Genomic DNA, 26,432 nt, shown 5'->3' on the forward strand with positions numbered 1-26,432 from the left:
TGGTTTCAGAGATCTGGCCCTGCCACCCGTCCTTCTCTCCATCAGACGCCCTGCATGGCCACAACAGACAGGAAGCCAGGCATCAGAGTGGACAGAGAGCGGATATCTCACCACACCTACAGCCTTGGGCCTTGTGCTGCACAAGACAACATGACACAGACAGGGAGCCAGATAGTGGCTGACTCTGCACTGGACTTGATATTCTTCATTATAAATGTTGAGCGTTGACTGAAAGTTGCCTAAGCTTTGGCACGGCAGTAGACCTGAATAACAATAAGACAGTAATAACACAAGAATGCATAGCACGTTTGAAAGTAAAAAATATACAATATATTTGTTGTATAAACTTGTACATAAATGTCTTGTACATTTAGTCTTACATACACTGTACATACTGTAATCGGTCAATTTCACATCCTTCATGATTCAGAGAAAAGGTCACCCGTTACCAAGCGAATCTTATGTACATCTTTTACAAACCCATACCAAATAAACACAGCCCTTTGATGTGTTTCAGATGACGTAACAAGATACAGATGTGTTGTATAAAAATCCCTGAAAATGTCTCTCCGTGAGGTAAGAAGAAAATTGGCATCGTTATCACGCGTTTCCTTTCATTCCCTCGCTCTCATTCGCTAAAACATTCAACTTCGATTACTGGCAAACACAGAACAGATCAAAACACACCGTGTTTCCTTTAACATGGTTCCGCCACAGGAAGAGTAGCTGCAGGCTGAAGATTGTGTCTATACATGACTTTTACATGACTTAATAAACAAGGTAAAAATGTCCATTATGGATCATAACTATGATATACAAGTCATTAATGTCAAGCATGGCAAATGACAAACCAATACTATACCCAGGTCCTTGGTTAAAGACAGTTAAGTGTTAACTTAGACGGTATTATAAAGGCCACAGGAACAACAGGCATAAGAGGTACAGTATACAGAAGTTAAACTTGATTACATGCAAAACAATGCAATGTTGTTATAATTACCACAATTTACAAGAGCTTTGCAAAAAAAAGAAAAAAAGAATGTGTTTCATCTTTAATATTTTGCAGAGGGTGACCCTCTCAATTCAACAAAGGTAAAACGGTAACATTCGGACATAATGTATGGCATTCTTACATTATGGAATAGAAAACACAAAGATTTACTCGGAAGATGACAGCAAAGTAGAGAGCATAACATAACATTAGCTGACAAGTGCTTTCAATGGTCACTCCCTTCTYATGTTAACCGCAAATGACGACGTCTAGAACAGTCATCGATAGGAATGTTACAAAGTCATTCAAGGACAACTTAAAGTAGCCCCGGCCCCCCTCAGCAAGAGTACCATTCAAAACATCTCCTTTTGGTCCCAGAAAACAATGATTCACATTCTGCTTGGCCAACCCTCTCCCTTCAGAACAAGGCATTAGCCACAGTTGTTCTAAAAACAACTGACACATCCACTTTCCAGCGGGTGAACATGAAATAACAGTCATCCCATCGAGTTACCTCATAATAATTACATTTCTTGCAATAACCATTGCATACCATCATTCACTATTATACACACTAAGCCTTTTGGATTACTTGAGTAAAACATTAAAGGGATACTTCTGAATTTTGGGACTTCCCCGGAGTCAGATGAACTCGTCCATACCATTTGTATGTCTCCGCGTATGGTTTGAAGGAAGTTGCTAACTAGCGTTAGCGCAATTACTGAAAGTCTATGGTAACTGTTAGCGTTGGCTCACAATTTCCTCRAACTTCCCTCGTACTTGACACAGAGACATAAAAATGGTATCCACACATTCATCTGACTCTGGGGAATTAGATAAAGGGCCTCGTTGCCAAAATCCTGAAGTATCCCTTTAAGGCATCAGACAGATCATGTACTGTTTTAGGCATAATGGCGGGCACCGTGTTCTATGAAAGTCCATACTGAAATCACTTGCTTGACAGGTGAGTCTTCTCAGTGCCAGGTGTATTTTCTTATTCATTGACAGGCTACAAAATACCCTGGCGACACTGATGAAACAACATGGCCCCCAAACCCGTCTTCTCCGCTCCCTCACGTTGACTCCAGCGTGTCCAGCTGGAACACATTGTGATTGGTCGGCGTGGTGAAGTAGAGCTGCTCATTGGACGAGGAGCGGTTGTCACATGGGCTGTTCAGCCCCAGTGTCCTCTCGAAGTCCAGCAGCTGGCCCATGAAGTTGAAGTTGGGGGAGATGTTGGACTTCTTCCTCTTGACAAAGTCGTAGGCGTCGTTGAGTGACAGGTTGAGCCTCTGCATCAGGTAGGCCACGGTCACGGTGACAGAGCGGCTGATGCCAGCCAGACAGTGTACCAGGACGCCACACTGCTTGGACCGAGCCTCATCTACAGGTACAAGTGAGGAAGAAGGTCAGTACGGGTCAAATAGCACTGGCTGGATGATCAGAACACATAGCCCTAAGACTCTCAGGGTGTGGGGCCCAACCCAGAAGAGGTAACATGGCCCAACCCAGAAGAGGTAACATGGCCCAACCCAGAAGAGGTAACATGGCCCAACCCAGAAGAGGTAACTATGGCCAACCCAGAAAGGTAACATGGCCCAACCCAGAAGAGGTAACATGGCCAACCAGAAGAGGTAACATGGCCAACCCAGAAGAGGTAACATGGCCCAACCCAGAAGAGGTAACATGGCCCAACCCAGAAGAGGTAACATGGCCCAACCCAGAAGAGGTACATGGCCCAACCGGAAGAGGGTAACATGGCCAACCCAGAATGAGGTAACATGGCCCAACCCAGAAGAGGTAACATGGCCCAACCCAGAAGAGGTAACATGGCCCAACCCAGAAGAGGTAACATGCAAGCCTACTTCGTATTGTTTGCTCACAAGGATCAAGGGAGACAGTAAGTAGACCTTTATCTTTGTTGAATGACACGCCTCCATTCATCAAAAATAATATTATGTATAGTGAGCTAATCGCAGCCATTCCATAACCCTCTATCATGGAGTCACATTAAAACACCATTCTTAGATTCATGTTGCTGTTGAAAGGTGTAATACTACGTACACAATTCAAGCTAACTTTATGTGACACCCCAGAGCATGACCCAAGGCTGTGTGTCACTGAATGTTTTCACATCCTCTGCTTTATTATGACAGTGCTTACATGCAGACTATGGATGCCCGGAGCTGTCAGTCCTCAACTTAGCTAGCTAGTCTTCATCATGTGCTGCTGTGCGCCTTTGACGCTGAGGTTGATTATTTCGGCAGTAAACATCCACTTCAATCTACACAAGAACAGGCCACATATCCTCTTTCGAGCCGAGAGAAGTAAGCAAACAAGTATGGTGAAACGCCCTGCACTAAACCCTAACCCACAACCAGGATGTGTCAGTGTCAAGAGTCAGACTCATGACCTGATAACCAAACACAGGCAGCCACAGAGAGTGGAAGCCATGTTTCCTTCGTCTACCTCTAACCCCACCGACAAACTATCACACAACAAGCCCTGAAACACCATCAGCACAAGAAGGTTCCAGGTGCTGCTGTGGGTTTCAGTACGTTTAAAATAACAGACATACGACACTAGCAACGATCCAGGAAGTTCCTCTGGGTCAGTGCTCAGTAGCAAGGGACTTCATTCCAGCTCTCTTTTTGAGAGGTTATGTTGAATTGGGACATCGATAACCGGAATTGAAAATCTAAGTAAAAGCCCTAGGTTCATCACACAAGGGGGGTTTCAGTGATGAGCAATGCCATTGGGTATATACCAGGAACCGAGAGATAATAATGATTCATATCCTAATCAAAATATGACTAAAGTAAAACAAGAACATTAGGTGGCTAGGAACCAACTTCCTCTTTCTCACGGTAATAAACAGAAGTGTATGATATTTACGTCATTTAGCAGACACTCTTATCCGGAACGAAAAAAATGCACACATTTTCATACTGGTCCCTTGCGGGAATTGAACGCATAACAATGGTGTTGCGCGCGCCATGCTCTACCAACTGAGCTACACGGGACATCATATACTAGGTGTGCCTGTGTATCATTTCCTATAGGCCTCGTTCATCAAATATATTAACTCTTGGAACACAATGTGATCGATCATGTTCTCTCCCACCTAGTCGGCTACTCACCAATGAAGGATATGGCCTCTGGAAAGAACTGGGACAGGTTCTGACTCCAGTGGTCGGAGATGGGGATCTGCTTGTACTTGAAGAGGCCGTCATGTTCAAACATGTTGGGGAGGTTGGGCGTGACGTTCAGGATGTACTTGATGTTGTACTGGCCCAGCACGTCCAGGTTGGTGGAGTCTTTGGCACAGCCCAGGTAAAGGAAGGGGAGGATCTGGACGGGGAAGGCAGGTTGGTTGTTGGGAAGGGGGCTCTCCTCGGACTCGGTTGCGCTGCTCGGCTCGCGGTCCGATTCACCATCTGAGAGGTCGGAACTGATCCGGAGACTTCCGAAGCCTAGGACGGACAGCGGTGGAGAGGAGCTGGGACAGCAGCTGTCCAGGAGGGTCTCACAGTGCTCTGAGTACTCGGTCTGAAACTTCACAAATCCCCCTAAGATCCAAGGAGTTATAATGTTTTTTGTTCATTGTGTTATCCTATGTATCTCAGCCAAGCAATATTATTTTCTACTATTCAAAATGTAACAACTGCACAGAGATTGGAAATAAATATGATTTATTTGAGTTGATATAATAGGTGATATGTGGTCTAATGAAGTAATAGGCTATAATATAATATGTATACTATTATAACTAAGAACTGCATTGGCAATAGTTCTCTCCTTCACAGCAGACCATTCATGAAATGCATGCCCTTTTCCTGTAGTAGCAAAACACGGCGCAGCCATTTTGGAATTTTAATTGACACTCTCAGTCACACTACTTCTCAAAGTTTCAGAGATAATGATGTACATTCAAAACTAAGGTGTATTATAAATACTATCTATATAATTAAGAAGTATTCATTTGAGTTGTTTGTCTTAATATTTACGAGAAAAACATTTATTTGTACCCTATTTTACATACAGTGCCAGGAAAGTTAGACTACTATAGGCTACATTTCCCCAAACAACTTGAAAAACATTTAACTTGCCTTCCAGGTAATATGCTTTACAGCCGTCGTCCCAGAGTTTCTGAAGAAGTAGTCCCAGAACCGAACCAGTGGCCCCATCCTGCCAGTCCACAGTGCACTCATCGTACAGAATCACCGTATCCGTATTACAACGTCTAACGAATTTCTCCTTGTCTTCGTGGTTTGGGATGATAGTTCGGATGGGTATGTTGCCTTTCTTGAACCGTCGCAGCATCAACCCTGGTATGGCCAAATTGATGGCCGTTTCTATGTGGGATGATTCATAAAGTTCGTGCGATCGGCAGTCCAACAAAAGGAGCGAACCTCCCCCGGATTCCAACTCTACTTGCAGCCATTCTACGCTTTTACTTGGCGTCACATTAGTCATATCGAACGAAATATCATGTTACATGCATGCAAGTAATACACAAATGTCGCTACATTGTACACCGAGTGACGAATAACTTCGCAGGGAAAACACTGTGACGTGTTAACCTCAAACCAACATCAAATCTCAAATGTTGCGTTAATGACATACTTCTAATGTATCACTTTCTTTAGAGCGGGAGCGTTGATTTTCCCTACTCCAATGTCCATCTGACCTTGTAGGTTACTCACCGCTTATCCACTCGCCCAGGTAAGCAAATACTAGTAATTTTTGTTCCTATGAAATAATAACACCAGACATTAATACACTATCAACTTTCCACACGGACAATCGCACTAGTTGGAACACGTTCTCCTTTTGCCATTCCGATGCAGAGGAAATGTAGTTGACAGTGGAGAAACTCGAGAGGGAGGCGCTTCAATTTAAAGACATAGAAGGAGATTGCTAAATTTGTTTCAGGAGCCCTCCTATAGGCTATTACTGTGTAATCAATAACCTACTGGGTWGTGTCTTATGATGTCGACCGATTTTCGAATTATGAAATGAGGCCTACAGAAAATACATTATTCAATTGCATCATTACAACAGGTCTATTCACTCGTTTATGATGCTAAAAAAAGTAAGCTATACTTCATAATTAATTGCAGCCTACTACCTGCTCTTTTCTCTTTTGTCTTTCGTGTCTTTTTTGGTTCTATTCTTGGTCAATGTGAGGTCATATGAATGTAAAAATGTGCATATGAACTTAACACAGTTCCACAGTTTAGCCTTAATGATCGTTTTACTGGATGCTTGCCAAAACACAATATTTGAGATTATATCCTGTTATATCATTGAACCTTATCCTCTCCATGCTCATGTCATGCTGGTTTTGAACAGGGCTTGGTTGATTTGGGATTCTGTTGGTGGGGGAACAGTCCCCTAAATTGTCGGCTTTCCTCTGATCATTTTGTATAGAATTCCACGCAATTGCTACTGTGTTGTATGCTGTCTGCAGATTTTCCTTCCTCTCCCTCTCACTCTACCCCTACCTACTGATTTGATCCTCGGTCACTGTCGGATCCATTATCTGTGATCAGAGCCATCGTGTCGTTTCTTTACAACACCAATGCTACATTCATATAATGCTTAAGCCCTGATTATCTTAGCCCCGAACCTTTTCAGAAACACTGACCTACATGTACAGTACCAGTCAAAAGTTTGTACACACCTACTCATTCCAGGGTTTTTCTTTATTTTTTTTACTATTTTCTACATTGTAGAACAATAGTGAAAACATCAAAACTATGAAATAACACATGGAATCATGTAGTAACCAAAAAAAGCGTTAAACGAATTCACATATATTTTAGATTTTAGATTCTTCAAAGTAGCCACACTTTGCCTTGATGACAGCTTTGCACACTCTTGGCATTCTCTCAACCAGCTTCATGAAGTAGTCACCTGGAATACATTTCAATTAACAGGTGTGCCTTGTTAAAAGTTCATTTGTGGAATGTCTTTCCTTTTTAATGCATTTGAGACAATCAGTTGTGTTGTGACAAGGTACAGTAGGGGTGGTATACAGAAGATAGCACTATTTGGTAAAAGACCAAGTCTATATTATGACAAGGACAGCTCAAATAAGCCACGAGAAACGACAGTCCATCATTTCTTTAAGACATGAAGGTCAGTCAATTCGGGAAAATGTCAAGAACTTTGAACGTTTCTTCAAGTGCAGTCGCAAAAACCATCAAGCGCTATGATTAAACTGGCTCTCATGAGGACCGCCACAGGAAAGGAAGACCCAGAGTTTCCTCTGCTGCAGAGGATAAGTTGATTAGAGTTACCAGCCTCAGAAATTGCAGCCCAAATGAATACTTCACAGAGTTCAAGTAACAGACACATCGCAACATCAACTGTTCAGAGGAGACTGCGTGAATCAGGCCTTCATGGTCGAATTGCTGCAAAGAAACCACTACTAATGGACACCAATAAGAAGAAGAGATGTGCTGGGGCCAAGAAACACGAGCAATGGACATTAGATAGGTGTAAATCTGTCCTAAGGTCTGATGAGTCCAAATTTTTTACTTTTGGTTCCAACCGCCGTGGCTTTGTGAGACGAAGGGTAGGTGAACAGATGATGTGTGGTTCTCCGCATGTGTGGTTCTCACCGTGAATCATGGTGGAGGAGGGGGGTTGGTGTGGGGGTGCTTTGCTGGTGACACTGTCTGTGATTTATTTAGAATTCAAGGCACACTTAACCAGCATGGCTACCACAGCATTCTGCAGCGATATGCAATCCCATCTGGTTTGCTCTTAGTGGGACTATAATTTGTTTTCAGCATGGTAATGACCCAAAACACACGTCCAGGCTGTGTAAAGGATTTTTGACCAAGAAGGAGAGTGATGGAGTGCRGCATCAGATGACTTGAACTCCACAATCACCCGACCTCAACCAAGTTGAGATGGTTTGGGATGAGTTGTGAAGAGTGAAGAAAAAGTAGCCAACACGTGCTCAGCATATGTGGGAACTCCTCCAAGAGTTGGAAAGCACTCCAGGTGAAGCTGGTTGAGAGAATGCCAAGAGTGTGCAAAGCTGTTATCAAGGCAAAGGGAGGCTATTTTGAAGAATCTAAAATCTAAAATATATTTTTATTTGTTTAACACTTTTTTGGTTACTACATGATTCCAAATGTGTTATTTCATAGTTTTGATGTCCTAACTATTCTACAATGTAGAGAATGAGTAGGTGTGTCCAAACTTTTGACTGGTACTGTATGTCTTGCCAGAAGAGATATTTTGCTCTCTTTCTTTCAGAAAAAGAAGCACGTGATTTTGTGTTTTGTTATCATCACATTGTGGACTACAAAGACGATGATTGCAGTGGCAAGAATCCGCAGGACCACCCTCAGTGTCTGTTTTTGTGTGTGAGAGAAAGAGAATGTGTGTGTGTGCTAAAGAGAGAGAGGGAAAGAGTGTGTTTGTGTGAGTGCAATGGGAAGCCAGCCATTCAGCTCATCTGTCTGTGCACGTGAGTGGGGGAGACACAGATGTGCAGCGCTCGCAGGATTAACGCAAAATGGAGGGGAGCAGAGCTGAACCTGCGCTCTCTCTCTCTCTCTCTCTCTCTCTCTCTCTCTCTCTCTCTCTCTCTCTCTCTCTCTCTCACACACACACACACGTGTTGTCTTCTCACCCACATGCATGCACCCAGTTTTCTCACCAGAGAGTGTGCAGTGCAGAGGCATGGGTCCTGCCTCTGTTCTGCCCTGATAAGGAACTGCAGGGTGTGCATTTAATCTGTGATGAATGATGTAGGTGTAAGACAATTTGGTCAAATGCAGAACGTAGTGTACAGAACATTCTGCCAAGTGCACTAAGAGCCAGGAAAGTTTACTCTCTGAATGACATTCTGGAGTGGGAAATTAGAGACTGAGATTGGGTTCGTGTTTTGGGATGGAGTCAAACATTTACTTGATTCAACAGCTTTGATTCAGCCTCTTTTGAACCCATAACATGAAAATCACATGGTTATTACTAGGTAAATGCCATACATAGTGTCATACATATTTCAAAGTAAATTAAAGTAAGCATATTTTACATGCATATCATAATGAAATGCACTCTGAATATTGCTGTGTATTAAAACCAGATGACTGCTGTCCTGTAGCCGATTGCATACACAAAACAATAACATATTAAATAATACAATCATAACTCAAAATGATTTAAAAAAAGGATATAAACACAGTCTCTCACTGCTGCAGTGGCATGAGAATCTCATTATGATCAACAATGCCTGGCTTTGCATGAAGTGGTGCTGGTCGCTTGACTAGTGCACTCAGAGAAGCATTCCAATTACATAATACTCTCAGAATGTGAGCTCATGGTAATTCACTCTCTCTCTCTCTCTCTCTCTCTCTCTCTCTCTCTCTCTCTCTCTCTCTCTCTCTCTCTCTTCTCTCCAAGCTCTTCTCTGTTCTGCTCCTCTGTCCGCTCTTGTATCCTCCTATGTGTCTCTGTCTCTGTCTTGTCGCCTCTCTCTCTCTCTCTCTCTCTCTTCTTCTGTCTCTGTCTCTGTCTCTCATCCTCCTCTCTCTCTTCTCTCTCCTCTCTGTCTGTCTCTCTCTCTCTCTCTCCGCTCTCTCTCTCTCTCTCTCTCTCTCTCTCCTCTTCATCTCTCTCTTCTTCTCTAGAACAGCAGGCACATATCTTTGAGATTGCAGGATCCTGGCTTTGCACGTCGAGAGCGTTGCTTTGAACCCTCTCACTCACCCCATTATGTACACGCTCTTGTCATGTGCAGATGTTAAGTGTGTAGCAGACGAGGCTGGTGGGAGGAGCTATATTAGGACAGGCTCATTGTAATGGCGTGGTCGATGCGGTTGATGTGTTTGATACCGTTCCATGAATTCCATTCCAGCCATTCCAACGAGCCCTTTCTCCTATAGCTCCTCCCACCAGCCTCTTCTGGCATATAGGTAACCCTCGTAAATAATAGAGCGACGGCTTTAACCATGGCACTTTTTTCACGTTGTTAAGACGGCTTCAACCCTACACTAGAAAATGTAGACAGACGAAATTAGATTATTTCTTTCGTATTTATATCCTGACAAATTAACGTTAACATTAAAATGGTTTATATGGCATGTCTTCAATACATTGATTAACCCTTGGACCAAGGAGATGGTGCGTGTTGCATTATTCCCGTCTAGTGTCACATTGCAATTGCTGCACTCACGGTAAATGAGGCAACCCAACTCCTTGAAATAAGGTGCACTGGTGCGCCCTCTGGTGGAACGAAGAAAGGCATGTTGAATATACTGATCAGCTCCACTATGCGGTGTGAATATGCTACGATCACGATGATATTCACAAACTTTGATAGTATGTCAAATGGAACCCCAAGTAGTGACCCGAGTTATAAACTGTCTCATGACCAAGTGGCCTTATGCATATGAAGTGTAAAAGTACTAAGGAACAAATGGAAATTGCATGTTGAGCTCAAGCTTATGCCAAGGTCGCACGGAAGAATTGGCTGTGCAAGAGCCCTCCAAGAAGGCCAATGATAGTATTTGACACTTACCGCCAACTCCACCCCAAAAAATGAATTGCCTCTTTGAGGACATTACAGTTTTCTGAATCGGTGAAGCACTAATGTGTAATATGCTGGAGTGTTGACTCCCCATTTGAAGCCGACTAAACCGAGATTAGTTGGAGTCAAAACAGTGAATGAGTGCAGTCAATTCAAGAGGTGACTTGTTCTGCTCCGCCTGAGAGTCTTTCGCTAATGTCAAAGGAGCAATTATCGAAGGCCCAGAGTGAAAACGGTAGTGTGTGAAAGGGGCACAATGCTACATTCTTCAACATGTTGAGACACAGTTAAGAGGGGGATTTTACTATGATTTAGGTGTCGGCTCAAGGGTGCTGTTAGAGGAATAGGCCCCGAGGTTAACATCGACGGAAGCGAAAAGGACTGACATATTGACATAGAAATGCATTTTGTAACTTCTGAAAAACATTGAATTGCGTGTAAGTTCTATTCCTTTGGACCAACTGTATCCATGTTCTCCGTGTCAGAAAAAACATAAAATGGGTAGAGAAAAGAGTTATACAAAGTGTGTYCGCTCACAGTGGTTGCAGATTTGCCGAATCCCTCCGGCGAGGTGTGGCAGAGCAGAGGTTATATTTAATGTTTGTCAAAGCTGATATTTGGTTGAGATAATGTTAAAGAATATCATTTCCAGTTGCTCCAAACACAACATAATAGCAAAAGCATACCTTTCCCCAACCATTTACCTGTAAATGAGAATATTTCATAAATGGTGATAGAATTATACATAGATAAGAGAACAAATATCTTAAGATAGAGATTTATTATATGGGGAAGAGGTCTATCGTTTCTGGGGTTAAAATGTTAGGCCCATATCATGTTACTCATGCCGATGAAGAAGGACTTTTCTCGCTCTGTCATCAGCTCAAAGTCTAGAGGCTGCTGGCAGAAGTTACACTCCCATGACGAGTGGAGCTTCAGCTCCAGACCTACCTCCTTCCAGGCCTTCACCAGATGCTCTGTGGAGAGAAAAATATTCATATTTAATCAATCACATTTGTAACTACTGGATTCAAAACCACAAAGACTCATTGGGGTGTGTGCTTATTGAAAAAGTACTGCATCATCTGGGGTGTGTGATGTGGGGTGGGGGCGATGCGGAGGCCCTCCTCTCCCCGGGCCACCATTGGGTACTTGATGTCTTGCACGTAGATGGTGTAGCGAGACATCATGATGTCACACACCTCTGTATTCTTCGCAGCGTCCACCACCTGGAACAAGGGGTCACAGATGACTCATCAGGTGATAATATAAAATGCTTTCTTCAGGGATGAAATATAACATCCAAAGTTGATAGAATTTTCGTCTCTCGTTTCCATGGTTTGATTCTCGATTAACAGGCCAGTCTTACCCTGACAGGGATGATGTGGCTGGGGCAGTGGACCGTGGCCTGAGTCCATCAACATCTGGCGCAGCAGCAGCTTGACGTTCCTTTGGTGTTTCCTGCGCAGCACGTGACCCTCCTCCCCCTTCAGGGTCTGGATGGACCCCCGGGCCCCGGCCAACAGCATGAGAGGCAGCGAGGTGAAGATGAAGCCTGCTGCGTAGGAGCGCACAGTGTCCACCAGGGCGTTGGTACCAACGACGTAGCCGCCAACAAAACCAAGCGCCCTACCTGGAAAGAATAAATGAGGTAAGGTAAGGCATAAACCAGATAAAGATGTATTTAATTAATAGGATGGTCTGGGTGAGTTAAATATTTGATAACATCAATATTAATTTGAGCTTTTTTTCTCTTTTGGAGATTGTTCTCAACCATAAATTGTTGCAATTTTTTAAAACATATTTTTCAAATGTTCATCCACTTCCTGAATGAAGGTTTGTGAACTATAAAGGTCCTATATCAATGAAATCACATCATTATCAGCTAGCCCCAAGTCATCTTACCGAGTGTTCCTGAGATGATGTCCATCTTGTGCATGATGCCGTCCCTGTCTCCGATACCTCCCATGGCCCCATACAACCCCACAGCATGTACCCCGTCCACAAACGTAATATCCCCAAAATCATGGGACACGTCACACATCTCATCCAGAGGACACACAGCACCTAGATAACAACCACAAAACAACCTCAAGACGGACACGTTTTGTATATGCAGTACACATTAGGGAAATTGCTTTTAATTGTTTGAGTAGTAAACAGCGGTGGAAAAAGTACCCAATTGTCATACTTAAGTAAAAGTAAAGATACCTTAATAGAAAATTAGTCAAGTAAAAGTGAAAGTCACCCAGTAAAAAAATACTACTTGAGTAAAAGTCTAAAAGTCTAAGTATTTGGTTTTAAATATACTTAAGTATAAATAGTAAATGTAAATGCTCAAATATATCAAAAGTAAAAGTATAAATCATTATAAATAAATTATAATTATAAATGATAAAATCATCATCATACCTTATATTAAGCAAACCAGGCGGCACTATTTTCTTGCCAGGGGCACACTCCAACACTCAGACATAATTTACAAAAGAAGCGAGTGTTTAGTGAGTCCGCCATATCAGAGGCAGTGGGGAAGACCAGGGATATTCTCTTGATAAGTGTGTGAATTAGATAATTTTCCTGTCCTGCTAAGCATTTAAAATGTACTTTTGGGGCTCAGGTAAAATGTATGGAGTAAAAAGTACATTATTTTCTTTCGGTATGTACAGTAGTGAAGTAAAAGTAAAAGTAGTCAAAAATATAAATAGTTCAGTACAGAAAACCCCAAAAACGACATAAGTAGTACTTTCAACTTTCAAGACGAGACAGCCTATAGGGAGGAGGTCAGAGACCTGGCCGGGTGGTGCCAGAATACGTAACCAAAACTAAGGAGATGATTGTTGACTACAGGAAAAGGAGGACCGAGCACACCCCCATTCTCATCAACGGAGCTGTAGTGGAGCAGGTTGAGAGCTTCAAGTTCCTTGGTGTCCACATCAACAACAAACTAGAATGGTCCGAACACACCAAGACAGTCGTGAAGAGGGCACGACAAAGCCTATTCCCTCTCAGGAAACTAAAAAGATTTGTCATGGGTCCTGAGATCCTCAAAAGGTTCTACAGCTGCAACATCAAGAGCATCCTGACTGGTTGCATCACTGCCTGGTACGGCAATTGCTCGGCCTCTGACCGCAAGGCACTACAGAGGGTAGTGCGTACGGCCCAGTACACCACTGGGGCTAAGCTGCCTGCCATCCAGGACCTCTACACCAGGCGGTGTCAGAGGAAGGCTCTAAAAATTGTCAAAGACCCCAGCCACTCCAGTCAAAGATTGTTCTCTCTACTTCCGCATGGCAAGCGGTACCGGAGTGCCAAGTCTAGGACAAAAAGGCTTCTCAATAGTTTTTACCCCCAAGCCATAAGACTCCTGAACAGGTAATCAAATGGCTACCCGGAGTATTTGCATTGTGTACCCCCCCCCAACCCCTCTTTTTACGCTGCTGCTACTTTCTGTTTATCATATATGCATAGTCACTTTAACTATAGATTCATGTACATACTACCTCAATTGGGCCGACCAACCAGTGCTCCCGCACATTGGCTAACCGGGCTATCTGCATTGCTATCTGCGTCCATGGAGTGCACAGTCTCAAAGGACACAATCATAAGGGTGGTAGGATCAGACTTCCGTAGCAGCTCTATTAGATGTTTGATGTCGTTGTGATGGAAGATTCACTTCTTGGCCCCGCTGTTCCTTATACCCTGCATCACTGATGCATGGTTCCCTGCATCAGAGTACATGTCACAACCTGGGAGCAGGAAAAACAAAATGGCTGTTTTTAATGCAGATAATTAAGAGCTCATTTTGTCCATGAGCATGTCATAGAATGTAAAATGAAACTACTATAGAACACGGAAAGAATAAGGGTATGAACGACTACTACGTTTGAATCAGTCGTGTCAGAATCAGTGTCAGTACCTGGCAGTATATTACCCAGAGTGAACACTGTGGCGGGAAGTGAAGAGCAGCGCAGCGTCTTTGCCGTGCAGGTCGGCCAGCTCGTACTCCAAGTCGACATGGCACTTACTGGTCCATGAGATGTTCCGTGGTCCTCTTGCTCACGCGCCGTGCTTCTGTAATGTATCCCTACAGAAAGAGATAAGAGATTGTCGTCTTGTCTGGAAAACTATGAGTGAAACTACACATTTCTAAGATGAACACATTGTCATAACTGCATGCCTATGGCTAGACTCTCTCATCTAGTCAACCTCCATCCATCTTAAACCATCCTTAATCAACTATCTACGGTTCCTGTGACCTGCGTGCCCCTCTCACATGACGGCCTGGAAGACGCTGCTCATGCCTAGGTAGTCATTGCGGCACCACACAGACACGTCTCTCTTCGTGAGAAGCGACGCTGAGTAGCTGTCTGCCATGGGGAAGGACGTGGAGCGGACCCTTTCACCGTCTTAAACATCCGGTAGCTGTGATCTTTCTTCCTGGCGTCAATCTTCTTCTCAAAGAACTTGTCGTAGTGGAAGTTGGCATACGCTGCAAGAGAAATACGACGGGTAAGGTCTTTGTCACTGTAGTTTGGATTCAGCCTCTTTCTAAAATCAGGGATGCCTAAACAGTCGTTACACAAACATATAACATGTAGCCCCAAGTGTACCAGGTCACATGTGAGCAGGTGCTTACCTTCGTGCAGATTGTCTCGTAGGAAGTGAGAGACCTTAGGGGGGCGCTGTTTCCGCATGTTCTTCAGGGTGCCTGGGTCGGCCCTGTCAGCATTGATCGGGACCCACAGTGGGACACACCTTGGACTCAGACTTCTCTGTATCAATAAAGGGGGATAAACACTGTTTCGAAAGAGTGATCAACTAGACTCCTACAGTAGCAAAACCACTTCCACCTCACCTAGGTCGCTTTTCCTATACTAATAGTTCTACTGGAATAGTTGTAGTATGACAAATGTCCTGGGATTTCTTGAAAGGTGACTAGCCACACCAAGCTTTCCTAACACACACATAACTGCTTACACAACTGAGTGGAAAAGGTCAAAGACCGGTCGCATTTTGACCTGTGTGGACTGTGCTCCTGTCCTGGATGTCCTCTGACAGCTCGATGCGGGCCTRCCTCACCACGTTGGTGTTCTTCTGCACCATTTCAGCCACCAGGAAGTGGAATTTGGAGCACACCGGCTGGCCAGCATGCGGCATTGGGTGGCCCGGGGGTAGCTGGACCCCCTGCTCTGACTCTACAGGCAACAACAGGAGGACATTTGATTGACTTAAATACATGTATCCATCTTTGATTTAATTGTGTAGGCCTATGAGGAAAATATGAAAATACACTGAACAAAAATATAAACTCAACATGCAACAATTWAAAATATTTTGCTGAGTTACAGTTCACGTAAGGAAATCATTATACCCTCATGAAGACAGCTAGTCTGTCGATACGTTGGATATTAGATTGTTAAATGATTTCATCTGAGCTCCTAGAGTATGTGGCTCTCCTTTTCTTGTTCATGTAAGGAAATCAGTAAATTTAAATATATTCATTCGGCCCTAATCTATGGATTTCACATAACTGGGAATACAGATATGCATCTGTTGGTCACAGATACCTTAAAGAAAAGGTAGTGTGTGCATCAGAAAACCAGTCAGTATCTGGTGTGACCACCATTTGCCTCATGCAGCGCGACACATCTCCTTTTTATAGAGTTGATCAGGCTATTGATTGTGACCTGTGGAATGTTGTCCCACTCCACTTCAATGGCCGTGCGAAGTTGCTGGATATTGGCAGGAACTGGAACACGCTGTCGTACACGTCGATCCAGAGCATCCCAAACATGCTCAATTGATGACATGTCTGGTGAGTATGCAGGTCATGGAAGAACTGGGACATTTTCAGCTTCCAGGAATTGTGTACAGATCCATGCACATGGGGCCGTGCATTATCATGCTGAAACATCAGGTGATGGCGGCGGATGAATGGCACGACAATGGGCCTCAGGATCTTGTCACAGTATCTCTGTGCATTTAAATTGAGAGTGATAAAATGCAAATGTGTTTGTTTGTTTGTCCGTAGCTTATGCCTGCCCATACCATAACCCAACCACCACCATAGGGCATTCTGTTCACAACGTTGACATCAGTAAACCACTCGCTCACACAACGTCATACGTCTGACATCTGGTACAGTTGAAACCGAGATTAATTTGTGAAGAGCACACGTCTCCAGCGTGCAAGTGGCCATCGAAGGTGAGCATTTGCCCACTGAAGTCAGTTACGAGGCCAAACTGCAGTCAGGTCAAGACCCTGMTGAGGACGACGAGTACTCAGATGAACTTCCCTGAGACGGTATCTGAAAGTTTTTGCAGAAATTCTTCGGTTGTGCAAACCCACATCTTCATCAGCTGTCTGGGTGGCTGGTCTCAGATGATCCAGCAGGTGAAAAAGCTGGATGTGGAGGTCCTGGGCTGGTGTGGTTACACGTGGTCTGCGGTTGTGAGGCCGGTTGGACGTACTGCCAAATTCTATAAAACAACATTGGAGGTGGCTTATGGTAGAGAAATGAACATTCAATTCTGGTGGACAATCCTCCCTCAAAACTTGTGGCATTGTGTTGTGTAACAAAACGGCACATTTTAGAGTGACCTTTTCTTGTCCTTAGCACAAGGTGCACCTGTGTAATGATCATGCTGTTTAATCAGCTTCTTGATATTCCACACCTGTGAGGTGGATGGATTATCTTGGCAAAGGAGAAATGCTCACTAAAAGGGATGTAAAGAAATTTTGTGCACACATTTTGAGAGAAATAAGCTTTTTGTGCATATGGAACATTTCGGGGATATTTTATTTCAGCTCATGAAACATGGGGCCAACAAATGTTGTGTTTACATTTTTGTTCAATCTAGAAAAAAAGTTAACAATCTATGGTTTCGTTTTTTGACCATCAAGGAAAATATTTCAGAGAATAACAATAGGTTTCCCAACTTCACTTGAACCCCTAAAAATCTAACTGCAATTGAGCAGGCTGAGTAATATGATAATGATGGGCGTGGTTTGGATGAGAATGTTTTACTCTCCACAGAGTAAAACTGACACATTCACATTCTCAAACTCAACTCTGGTTATTAACACCAACACTGGAGTTCTTTTACACCAATGAGTGTTAATGTAACACTTACAGAGATCATTTAACACCCGAATCAACACTCAAATGTTACACTGAAAAATCAACACTAGGTAACACTGGCCAATTTGATGGGGATGATTTTTAATGACAAAACTATAGCTTAGTTCAGATTAAACTGTGCAACAATTTGCAGGCTTCCTTCAGAAAGCAATCTATTTTCGTTTGCCTTTCAGAGCAAACACCATAGAACTAATCATGATAGCTAGCTAGTCATATCCAGAAGCTTATAGCTAACGTTACCTAGATAGCTAGAGCATTTCCTTAATAAAGGAGTCAATACTTCTGATGCCCTATTATGTGGTAGCTAGCGCCTAGCCCTATAAATAGTATGTCAAATTCATGATATTAATAATAGCTAAACATTTGCATTTGGATATTGTCTTTTTTTATTTACGTAGAATAAAATAAATGTCAGAATTGTATATATAAATGTCAAGTCAGTGGGTGGCAATTGACAACCTGACAACCAATCAATCTACACATATTACCCCATAATGACAGAGTAAAAACAGTTTTTTACACATTTTTTGCACATTTATTACAAATAAAARATTTGAAATTGAGCTCTGTGCTCTTTAATATTTTGTTGGATGAATTATGAAGAGAAAGTTGTTGTTGGGTTTATTTCTTCCCTCTTCTTTTCATCTTTTCTGTTCTTTTTGATCATCCTTGAGAGTTGAAKGTTTTTACAACTTGAGATGGTTTTACAACTCCACCTGTGGTAAATTCAATTGATTGGACATGATTTGAAAAGGCATACACCTTTCTATATAATGTCCCGCAGTTGACAGTGTATGTCAGAGTAAAAACCAAGCCATGAGGTTGAAGGAATTGTCCGTAGACAGGATTGTGTCAAGGCAAAATTCTGGGGAAAGGTACCAAAAAAGTCTGCAGCATTGAAGGTCCCCAAGAACACAGTGGCCTCCATCATTCTTAAATGGTAGAAGTTTGGAACAACCAAGACTCTTCCTTGAGCTGGCCGCCCAGCCAAACTGAGAAATCAGAGGGGAAGGGCCTTGGTCAGTGAGGTGACCAAGAACCCGATGGTCACTCTGACAGAGCTCCAGAGTTCCTCTGTGGAGATGGGAGAACCTTCTAGAAGGACAACCATCTCTGCTGCTCTCCACCAGTCAGGCGTTTATGGTAGCGTGGCCAGATGGAAGCCACTCCTCAGTAAAAGGCACATGACAGCCCGCTTTGAGTTTGCCAAAAGGCACCTAAAGGACTCTCAGACAATGAGAAACAAGATTTTCTGGTCTGATGAAACCAAGATTTAGCTCTTTGGCCTGAATACCAAACATCACGTCTGGAGGAAACCTGGCACCATTCCTACAGTGAAGCATGGTGGTGGCAGCATCATACTGTGGGGATGTTTTTTATCGGCAGGGACTGAGAGACTAGTCAGGATCGAGGCAAAGATGAACGGAGCAAAGTACCAAGAGTTCCTTGATGAAAACCTGCTCCAGAGTGCTCAGGACATCAGATTGGGGCTTAGGTTCACCTTCCAACAGGATAACGACCCTAAGCACACAGCCAAGACAATGCAGGAGTGTCTTCGGGACAAGTCTCTGAATGTCCTTCAGTGACCCAGCCAGAGCCTGGACTCGAACATCTCTGGAGAGACGTAAAAATAGCTTTGCAGTGACGCTCCCGATCCAACCTGACAGAGCTTGAGAGGCTCTGCAGAGAAGAATTTTTGAGTTTTTGCTTTGTCATTATGGGGTATTGTGTGTAGATTGATAAGGGGAAAAAAACGATTTAATCAATTTTAGAATAAGGCTGTAATGTAACAAAATGTGGAAAAAGTCAAGGGGTCTGAATACTTTCCYAATGGACTTTTTCCCTGTAGACAACAAATCAAAGTMTATTGCTCGCATACACAGTTTAGCAGATTTAAAATGGGGTGCAGCAAAARGCTTGTTACTAGCTCCTACTGMAACAATGCCTTAAAATGTCAAACAAGTACACAAATAATTTAAACATTTAAATATACAAGAAATTATTAAAAATACAAATGCAATATGTATGTACACCAGGTGAATTTACATAAGCTATACTAAGAATTATTTGCACAGAAGTAAAGTCAGCAAAAAAGAAACGTCTCTTTTTCAGGATCCTGTCTTTTAAAGATAATTCGTAAATATCCAAATAACTACACAGATCTTAAACACTGTTTCCCATGCTTGTTCAATGAACCATAAACAATGAATGAACATGCACATGTGGAACGGTCGTTAAGACACTAACAGCTTACAGACGGTAGGCAATTAAGGTTAGTTATGAACTCTTAGGACATTAAAGAGGCCATTCTACTGACTTGAAAAGAAAGATACCCAGGGTCCCTGCTCATCTGGAGGAACGTGCCTTAGGCATGCTGCAAGGAGGCATGCGGACTGCAGATGTGGCCAGGGCAATAAATTGCAAAGTCTGTACTGTGAGACGCCTAAGACAGCACTACAGAGAGACAGGACGGACAGCTGATCGTCCTCACAGTGGCAGACCATGTGTAACAACACCTGCACAGGATCGGTACATCCGAACATCACACCTGCAGGACAGGTACAGGATGGCAACAACAACTGCCCGAGTTACACCAGTAACGCACAATCCCTCCATCAGTGCTCAGACTGTCTGCAATAGGCTGAGAGAGGCTAGACTGAGGACTTGTAGGCCTGTTGTAAGGCAGGTCCTTACCAGACATCACCGGCAACGTCGTCTATGCGCACAAGCCCACCGTCGCTGGACCAGACATGACTAGCAAAAAGTGCTCTTCTCGGACAAGTCGCGGTTTTGTCTCACCAGGATTCGTTTCTATCGTCAAAGGAATGAGCGTTACACCGAGGCCTATACTCTGGAGCGGGATCGATTTGGAGATGGAGTGTCCGTCATGGTCTCGGGCGGTGTGTCACAGCATCATCGGACTGAGCTTGTTGTCATTGCAGGCAATCTCAACGCTGTGCGTTACAGGGAAGATATCCTCCTCCCTCATGGGTACCCTTCCTGCAGGGTCATCCTGACATGACCCTCCAGCATGACAATGCCACCAGCCATACTGCTCATTCTGTGCGTGATTTCCTGCAAGACAGGAATGTCAGTGTTCTGCCATGGCCAGCGAAGAGCCCGGATCTCAATCCCCTTGAGCACATCTGGGACCTGTTGGATCAGAGGGTGAGAGCTAGTGCCTTTCCCCCAGAAATGTCCGGGAACTTGCAGGTGCCTTGGTGGAAGAGTGGGGTYACATCTCACAGCAAGAACTGGCAAATCTGGTGCAGTCCATGAGGAGGAGATGCACTGCAGTACTTAATGCAGCTGGTGGCCACACCAGATACTGACTGTTACTTTTGATTTTGACCCCCTCTTTGTTCAGGGACACATTATTCAATTTCTCTTAGTCACATGTCTGTGGAACTTGTTCAGTTTATGTCTCAGTTGTTGAATCTTATGTTCATACAAATATTTACACATGTTAAGTTTGCTGAAAATAAAAGCAGTTGACAGTGAGAGGACGTTTCTTTTTCTGCTGAGTTTAGATATATATTAGAGTGAGCTATGTCAAGAATCCAGTATTGAAATAAATGTGTGTGTTATACAATTTTAGTTACACTGTTTTTAAACTGCATATATTTATGTAAATACTGGATTTTTGCATCTTCTTGCATGCAGTATTAGAAATAGTAGAATGAGCTATGTCGAGAATACAGTATTTAAATACACAGTGTGAAACGGGAAGTGTCCAGTAGTTTCATTTCTCTATAGCATGGGACAGCAGTGTGGGCTGTGTTTGTGTGTGAGTTGCTTGTGTGTGTGTGTGTGTGTGTGTGTGTGTGTGTGTGTGTGTGTGTGTGTGTGGTGTGTGTGTGTGTGTGTGTGTGTGTGTGGTGTGTGTGCTGTGTGTGTGTGTGTGTGGTGTGTGTGTGTGTGTGTGTGTGTGTGTGTGTGTGTGTGTGTGTGTGTTTGTGAGTATGAGGTGTGGTGTGCGTGTGTTTTGTGTGTGTGTTTTGTGTGACTGAGTGTGCATCACCAGACACATAGGCAACTGGCTCTGTTACATAAATAATAGTCACTAATATAGGCTATATTACATAGATGTATAGGCTTACACTTACATGTACAATGGTTTACATGCATTTTTATAACCATCGCAAATCAAATCAAATTGTATTGGTCACATACACATGGTTAGCAGATGTTAACGCGAGTGTAGCGAAATGCTTGTGCTCCCAGTTCCGACAGTGCAGTAATATCTCACGAGCAATCTAACAATTCCACAACAACTACCCAATACATACAAATATAAAGGGACGGAATAAAAATATGTACATGTAAATGTATGGATGAGCGACGACCAAGCGCCACAGGCAAGATGCAATAGATGGTATAAGATACAGTGTACACACGAGATGAGTAACGTAAGACACGTAAGCAATATTAAAGTGGCATTATTTAAAGTGACTAGCGATCCATTTATTTAAGTGGCCAATGATTTCAAGTCTGTATGTAGGCAGCAGCCTCTCTGTGTTAGTGGTGGCTGTTTAACAGTCTGATGGCCTTGAGATAGAAGCTGTTTTTCAGTCTCTCGGTCCCAGCTTTGATGCACCTGTACTGACCATCTACTTTGTCACGTATGTGTTACTTGACTCCAGGACCAATAGTGTAGCATTATTTCCCTCAAATAAAATACTTTGCCCTGTGGGGAGTTCGAACTTGCGGCTATTGTATCTCGTCGTCTCAGGCCTTATCGCCTTAGTGCATCTCACCACCAATTAGTGATAGCAGTAAGCAGTCAATTACAGCTGTTTTACAAGACCACAAGCGTCTTCAACGTCATTTCTTTCCCCCGATGTACGAATGTAAACTCACACGTTGTATAATCCTCCTACATCTTTATTGCTGTGAAAGCACATTAATGTGTGTGAAACGGATAGGCGAAAAACAAGTTTTGTCAAAATGTTAGTAAGGAGCCACTATTGGTCCTGATGCGATGATCATGCAATATTGGCACTCAACACTTGAGACGGACCGAGTAAAGGGGAACYAAAGTAAACCTTGAATTTGGAGGTTTAAATATATCCCTTTGGTGGCCGAGTTCACCTATTTAAAAATTGCAGAAATGCCATTTGATTGTGTAGAAAAAGTGTGAAACTTTGATAGGCTTACGCAGAATTTGTTACAGGAAATATTCACTGCCACCTGGCAAAATTGCTCGACTACGATCTCCTCGGCAAAAACATCAACATTAAAGTTGCACCTTGCAGGAATCGCGGTGCCATTTCCTGGTTGCTAAAACTCTAATAGTTTGCCTAATTTCAGTTTAGGTGAGAAAATAAGCTAATATAGTGTAGATAATCATTGTACCATCTAAACCGGTCGCTGTTAAATATATTTTCCATAACCAAAAATATCGTTGTTTCAGCTGTTTGAAGCTAGTGTACAAAACCAAAAGTAAAAGAAGCAAAAACAAAATCTAAGATTGGGAAGCATAGAAAAAGCACACATAGAACATATCTACTGCTTTTTRGACRTGCTTTCAAGTAGAATGATAGATCTATAACTCACATGTCTATGTGACATACTGCCACTTTAATGACACATTTCTTGAGTTATCTATATAGATTCATTCTGACTACTTTAAGGAAGTGTATACTGGCTAAGGCATCTCAAAATGGACAAATAGTACTATTGCCAGCGAAGGTTTTTTAAGGGAGTTCAATGCAAGCATACTTGTTCGGTTCGGCTAGGCGCCAGCTGAACTGAGGCATGCTGTAGCCTTTACGTGTGCCAGTRTATCTGATGGGACCAGCTACAATGTAGCATTCTATCTCCTGCAAGTAAATTGAAGATTRGAATTGACTGATGTGCATTTTGCCAAGAGTGTGCAGAGCTGTCATCAAGTTGGAGTGTGTCTGAAAGTGGGCATTGCAAAAGAAGTGGGTGGATCAACAGCGACGGGTGTGACATTAYTGGGTGTAACATTATTGGGTGGATTAACAGCAATGGGTGTAACATCAACGCTCCGTTATTGGTTATGACACAGCAGATTATTTTCCCCAAAATGTGAAGTGAGAAATGATGTGCATGTGTGCTGGAGGGAGGAGTTTTTCCTGACCACATGACGATGGGAAAGACTGGTATATCACCACTCACAGAACAGGCACCGAGTGGAGTCATTACCTTTGACTAAGTTAAGATGCACAGTACTTTATTGTCCATTAAGTTACAAAGAACGGAAATGTGCCTTTATGCTCACYACCCAACCCCCGACACACACCCAGAGGGGATGTAAGAAATCGCGCTGCAGTGCAGCACCCCTGGAGCAATTATAGGAGGTTCATTTCCTTGCTAAAGGGCACAATAGCAGGCAATGGTATCTAGGATGATGCCAGCTACCTTCCGGTTGCCAGTTCACTCTGCACCAGATTGTCCTGTCTGAGCCGGGATTCAAACCGGCAACCCTCTGGTTGCTGGCCCGCTTCTCTAACCACAGGGTTGCKTACTGCCGCAGTGGGCACACCAAGCTGGATCCACAATTACTAACAGCCGGTGTCTGTATGTCACAGTGTCTAAATCCACTCCCACAGGATTTGGTTGAGGATGATACCATAACCTCTATGGAAAGTCTGCAAAACCTCCCATAGAACTAGACCAGCCGATACTACCATGAGACCAACGAAACGTCAGTCAATACACATTTACCTTTTAAATAAACACACTGCAACTATACCACTATACCACAACTATACCGCTTGAATCCAGCCAAATCAAWTCCCACATCTCACCACAGGGTGGCAGTGTGTGATCGTATCCAGCCCCCGTAGCACAGCTTGTTGGGCAGGTAGACCCGGCTATGGACCCCAGGGACTGGATCTCAGCTTTCACCTTGGTCTGTTGCATCATTTCCATCTGCAACAWGGACAAAACATGCATTCTTAAGAGATTTGCAAGAGGAGGGATGAGCAAACAGAGTTCTGCCTGGACCACAAGGCGTGATCTTATCTATTTCACAAAAGAGCTGGTAGCCAGATCAATACTTTCTACATTTTCACAATTGGCAAAAGATCAGAACTGGGRTGTCTGTGGAAACTAGTGATGCACGGGTCTGCTGTTTGTCCACCCCCCTGACCTTCAATTGCAAATAACCCATCCGCAACTGCCTGACTATGTTAAAGTGAAAATCGGAGGCCCGCACCCGACCCTAACCAGCAAATACAGAAAATGCACTGTACAGTTCCTTTTTTTTATTGAACAATTACGTTTTTCTTCAACAGTTATTCATTTATTTATTGAATATTTAGGCCTATTGAATAATAGCCTAATATCTTGCTGAAAGAAAAAAAATCTAACAATGGCCTAAATTGACACCTTGCGCATGCTTTTGTGAGAGAAAAAATTGTCAATCAATAAATCATACCTTGCACATGCTTTGTGAAAATGCACTGTACAGTTAGGCTACTTTGCCCTTGAACAATGTACTGAGCATTTCCGTTTTACTTGAGCATTTTTAGGCTTACGTGGGAACTCCTTCAAGACCGTTGGAAAAGCATTCCTCATGAAACTGGTTGAGAGAATGCCAAGAGTGTGCAAAGKTGTTATCAAGGCAAAGGGTGTCTGTCTACTTAGAAGAATCTAAAATCTAAAATACGTTTTGATTTGTTAAGCACTTTTTTAGTTACTACATGTGCTATTTAATAGTTTTGATGTCTTCACTATATTTCTACAATGTAGAATATAGTAAAAATATATATGTCAGTTCATGCTGCAAGACCTCTGTTGGGTTAGAGGATGCCCTCCGGAAGTTATCATAATAATGTCTAAGTCTAAGGGGGAGAGAAACATTAGCCTCCTAGGTTTTGTATTGAAGTCAATGTACCCAGAGGAGGACAGAAGCTAGCTGTCCTCCGGCTACATCATGGTGCTACCCTACAGAGGGCTGTTGAGGCTATTGTTGACCTTCATAGCAAAACAGTGTGTTATAATCAATTATTTGGTGACGTGAATATATTTTATATAGCTTTATCMAAAAAGGATAACTTCTGAAATGTTTCTCTATTTTTATTTTTAGGAAATTCACTGAGGAGGATGGTCCTCCCCTTCCTCCTCTGAGGAGCCTCCCCTGCTAAAAACACACTCAGAGAATGGCGCTTACGTGTCATAAAACAGGAGTGAAGGACTACAAGCTTACAGTTTCTTCAGAGGAGGTTAGTGGAGACTAGGGGCATGTTTACGACACAGACCGACCCACCTTGCTTTCAGCTATTCTCTGAGCGGGTTGAGAGGTGCAATACAAACTCTTTCTCCTGTCCCCGTAACTCTAAGTTGCTTTGGATGATGGTCTTCTAAATGACAATACCAAGATAAAATAATGTTGCTAACAACTGAAACGAAGGAAATACCTGTAACACAGTAAATGCTTCCTCCATTTATGTCCAAACAGCCGAAGATTGTGGATGTTTTTGATCATGAATTGTGCAGTGGGGGGGGGGGGGGGCATACTTGCAAACAATTTAAAAAAAGTTTATGTTCAAGTTAAGTGAAAGCATCAGCCAATTAAAATCGCTGACGTAGTTGCACGTGATCAAAGGCAACATTTTAGCTGTTAGACACTGCACAGGCCATGTTTGATAATGTACAGAAATACATAGGCATGGGAGGACTCATCACTGATCTCTGTACTTGTCGATGCACATGATCTCAATGCCTGGGAGAGAGAGAGAGAGAGAGAAGAGAGAGAGAGAGAGAGAAAGAGAGAG

The 26,432-nt window shown here is 43.1% G+C and overlaps 1 protein-coding gene and 1 pseudogene across 1 annotated transcript; both read right to left on the reverse strand.

The window, feature by feature from the left end:
- Positions 1-303: 303 nt before the first annotated feature.
- Positions 304-5,870, reverse strand: LOC111966213 (dual specificity protein phosphatase 7). Its single transcript, XM_023990678.2, has 3 exons — positions 5,101-5,870; positions 4,132-4,560; positions 304-2,375 (listed from the first exon to the last, which is right to left on the reverse strand). The coding sequence occupies exons 1-3, from the start codon at positions 5,465-5,467 to the stop codon at positions 2,065-2,067; spliced, it is 1,107 nt and encodes a 368-aa protein (XP_023846446.1). The 5' UTR covers positions 5,468-5,870; the 3' UTR covers positions 304-2,064.
- Positions 5,871-11,366: 5,496 nt separating this feature from the next.
- Positions 11,367-25,102, reverse strand: LOC111966886 (5-aminolevulinate synthase, non-specific, mitochondrial-like; annotated as a pseudogene).
- Between the last annotated feature and the right edge of the window lie 1,330 nt (positions 25,103-26,432).

The sequence above is a fragment of the Salvelinus sp. IW2-2015 genome, linkage group LG7, assembly GCF_002910315.2.
Source record: "Salvelinus sp. IW2-2015 linkage group LG7, ASM291031v2, whole genome shotgun sequence".
In the NCBI taxonomy this organism is placed as follows: domain Eukaryota; kingdom Metazoa; phylum Chordata; class Actinopteri; order Salmoniformes; family Salmonidae; genus Salvelinus; species Salvelinus sp. IW2-2015.

What these genes read in the sequence shown, in the direction of transcription:
- LOC111966213 (XM_023990678.2), bottom strand. Translation starts at nt 5,467, where the DNA reads ATGACTAATGTGACGCCAAGTAAAAGCGTAGAATGGCTGCAAGTAGAG. An exon ending in TAAAGCATATTACCTGGAAG is followed by an intron (nt 4,561 to 5,100) that starts GCAAGTTAAATG and finishes CTTGGATCTTAG; the next exon opens with GGGGATTTGTGAAGTTTCAG. An exon ending in AGAGGCCATATCCTTCATTG is followed by an intron (nt 2,376 to 4,131) that starts GTGAGTAGCCGA and finishes TTGTACCTGTAG; the next exon opens with ATGAGGCTCGGTCCAAGCAG.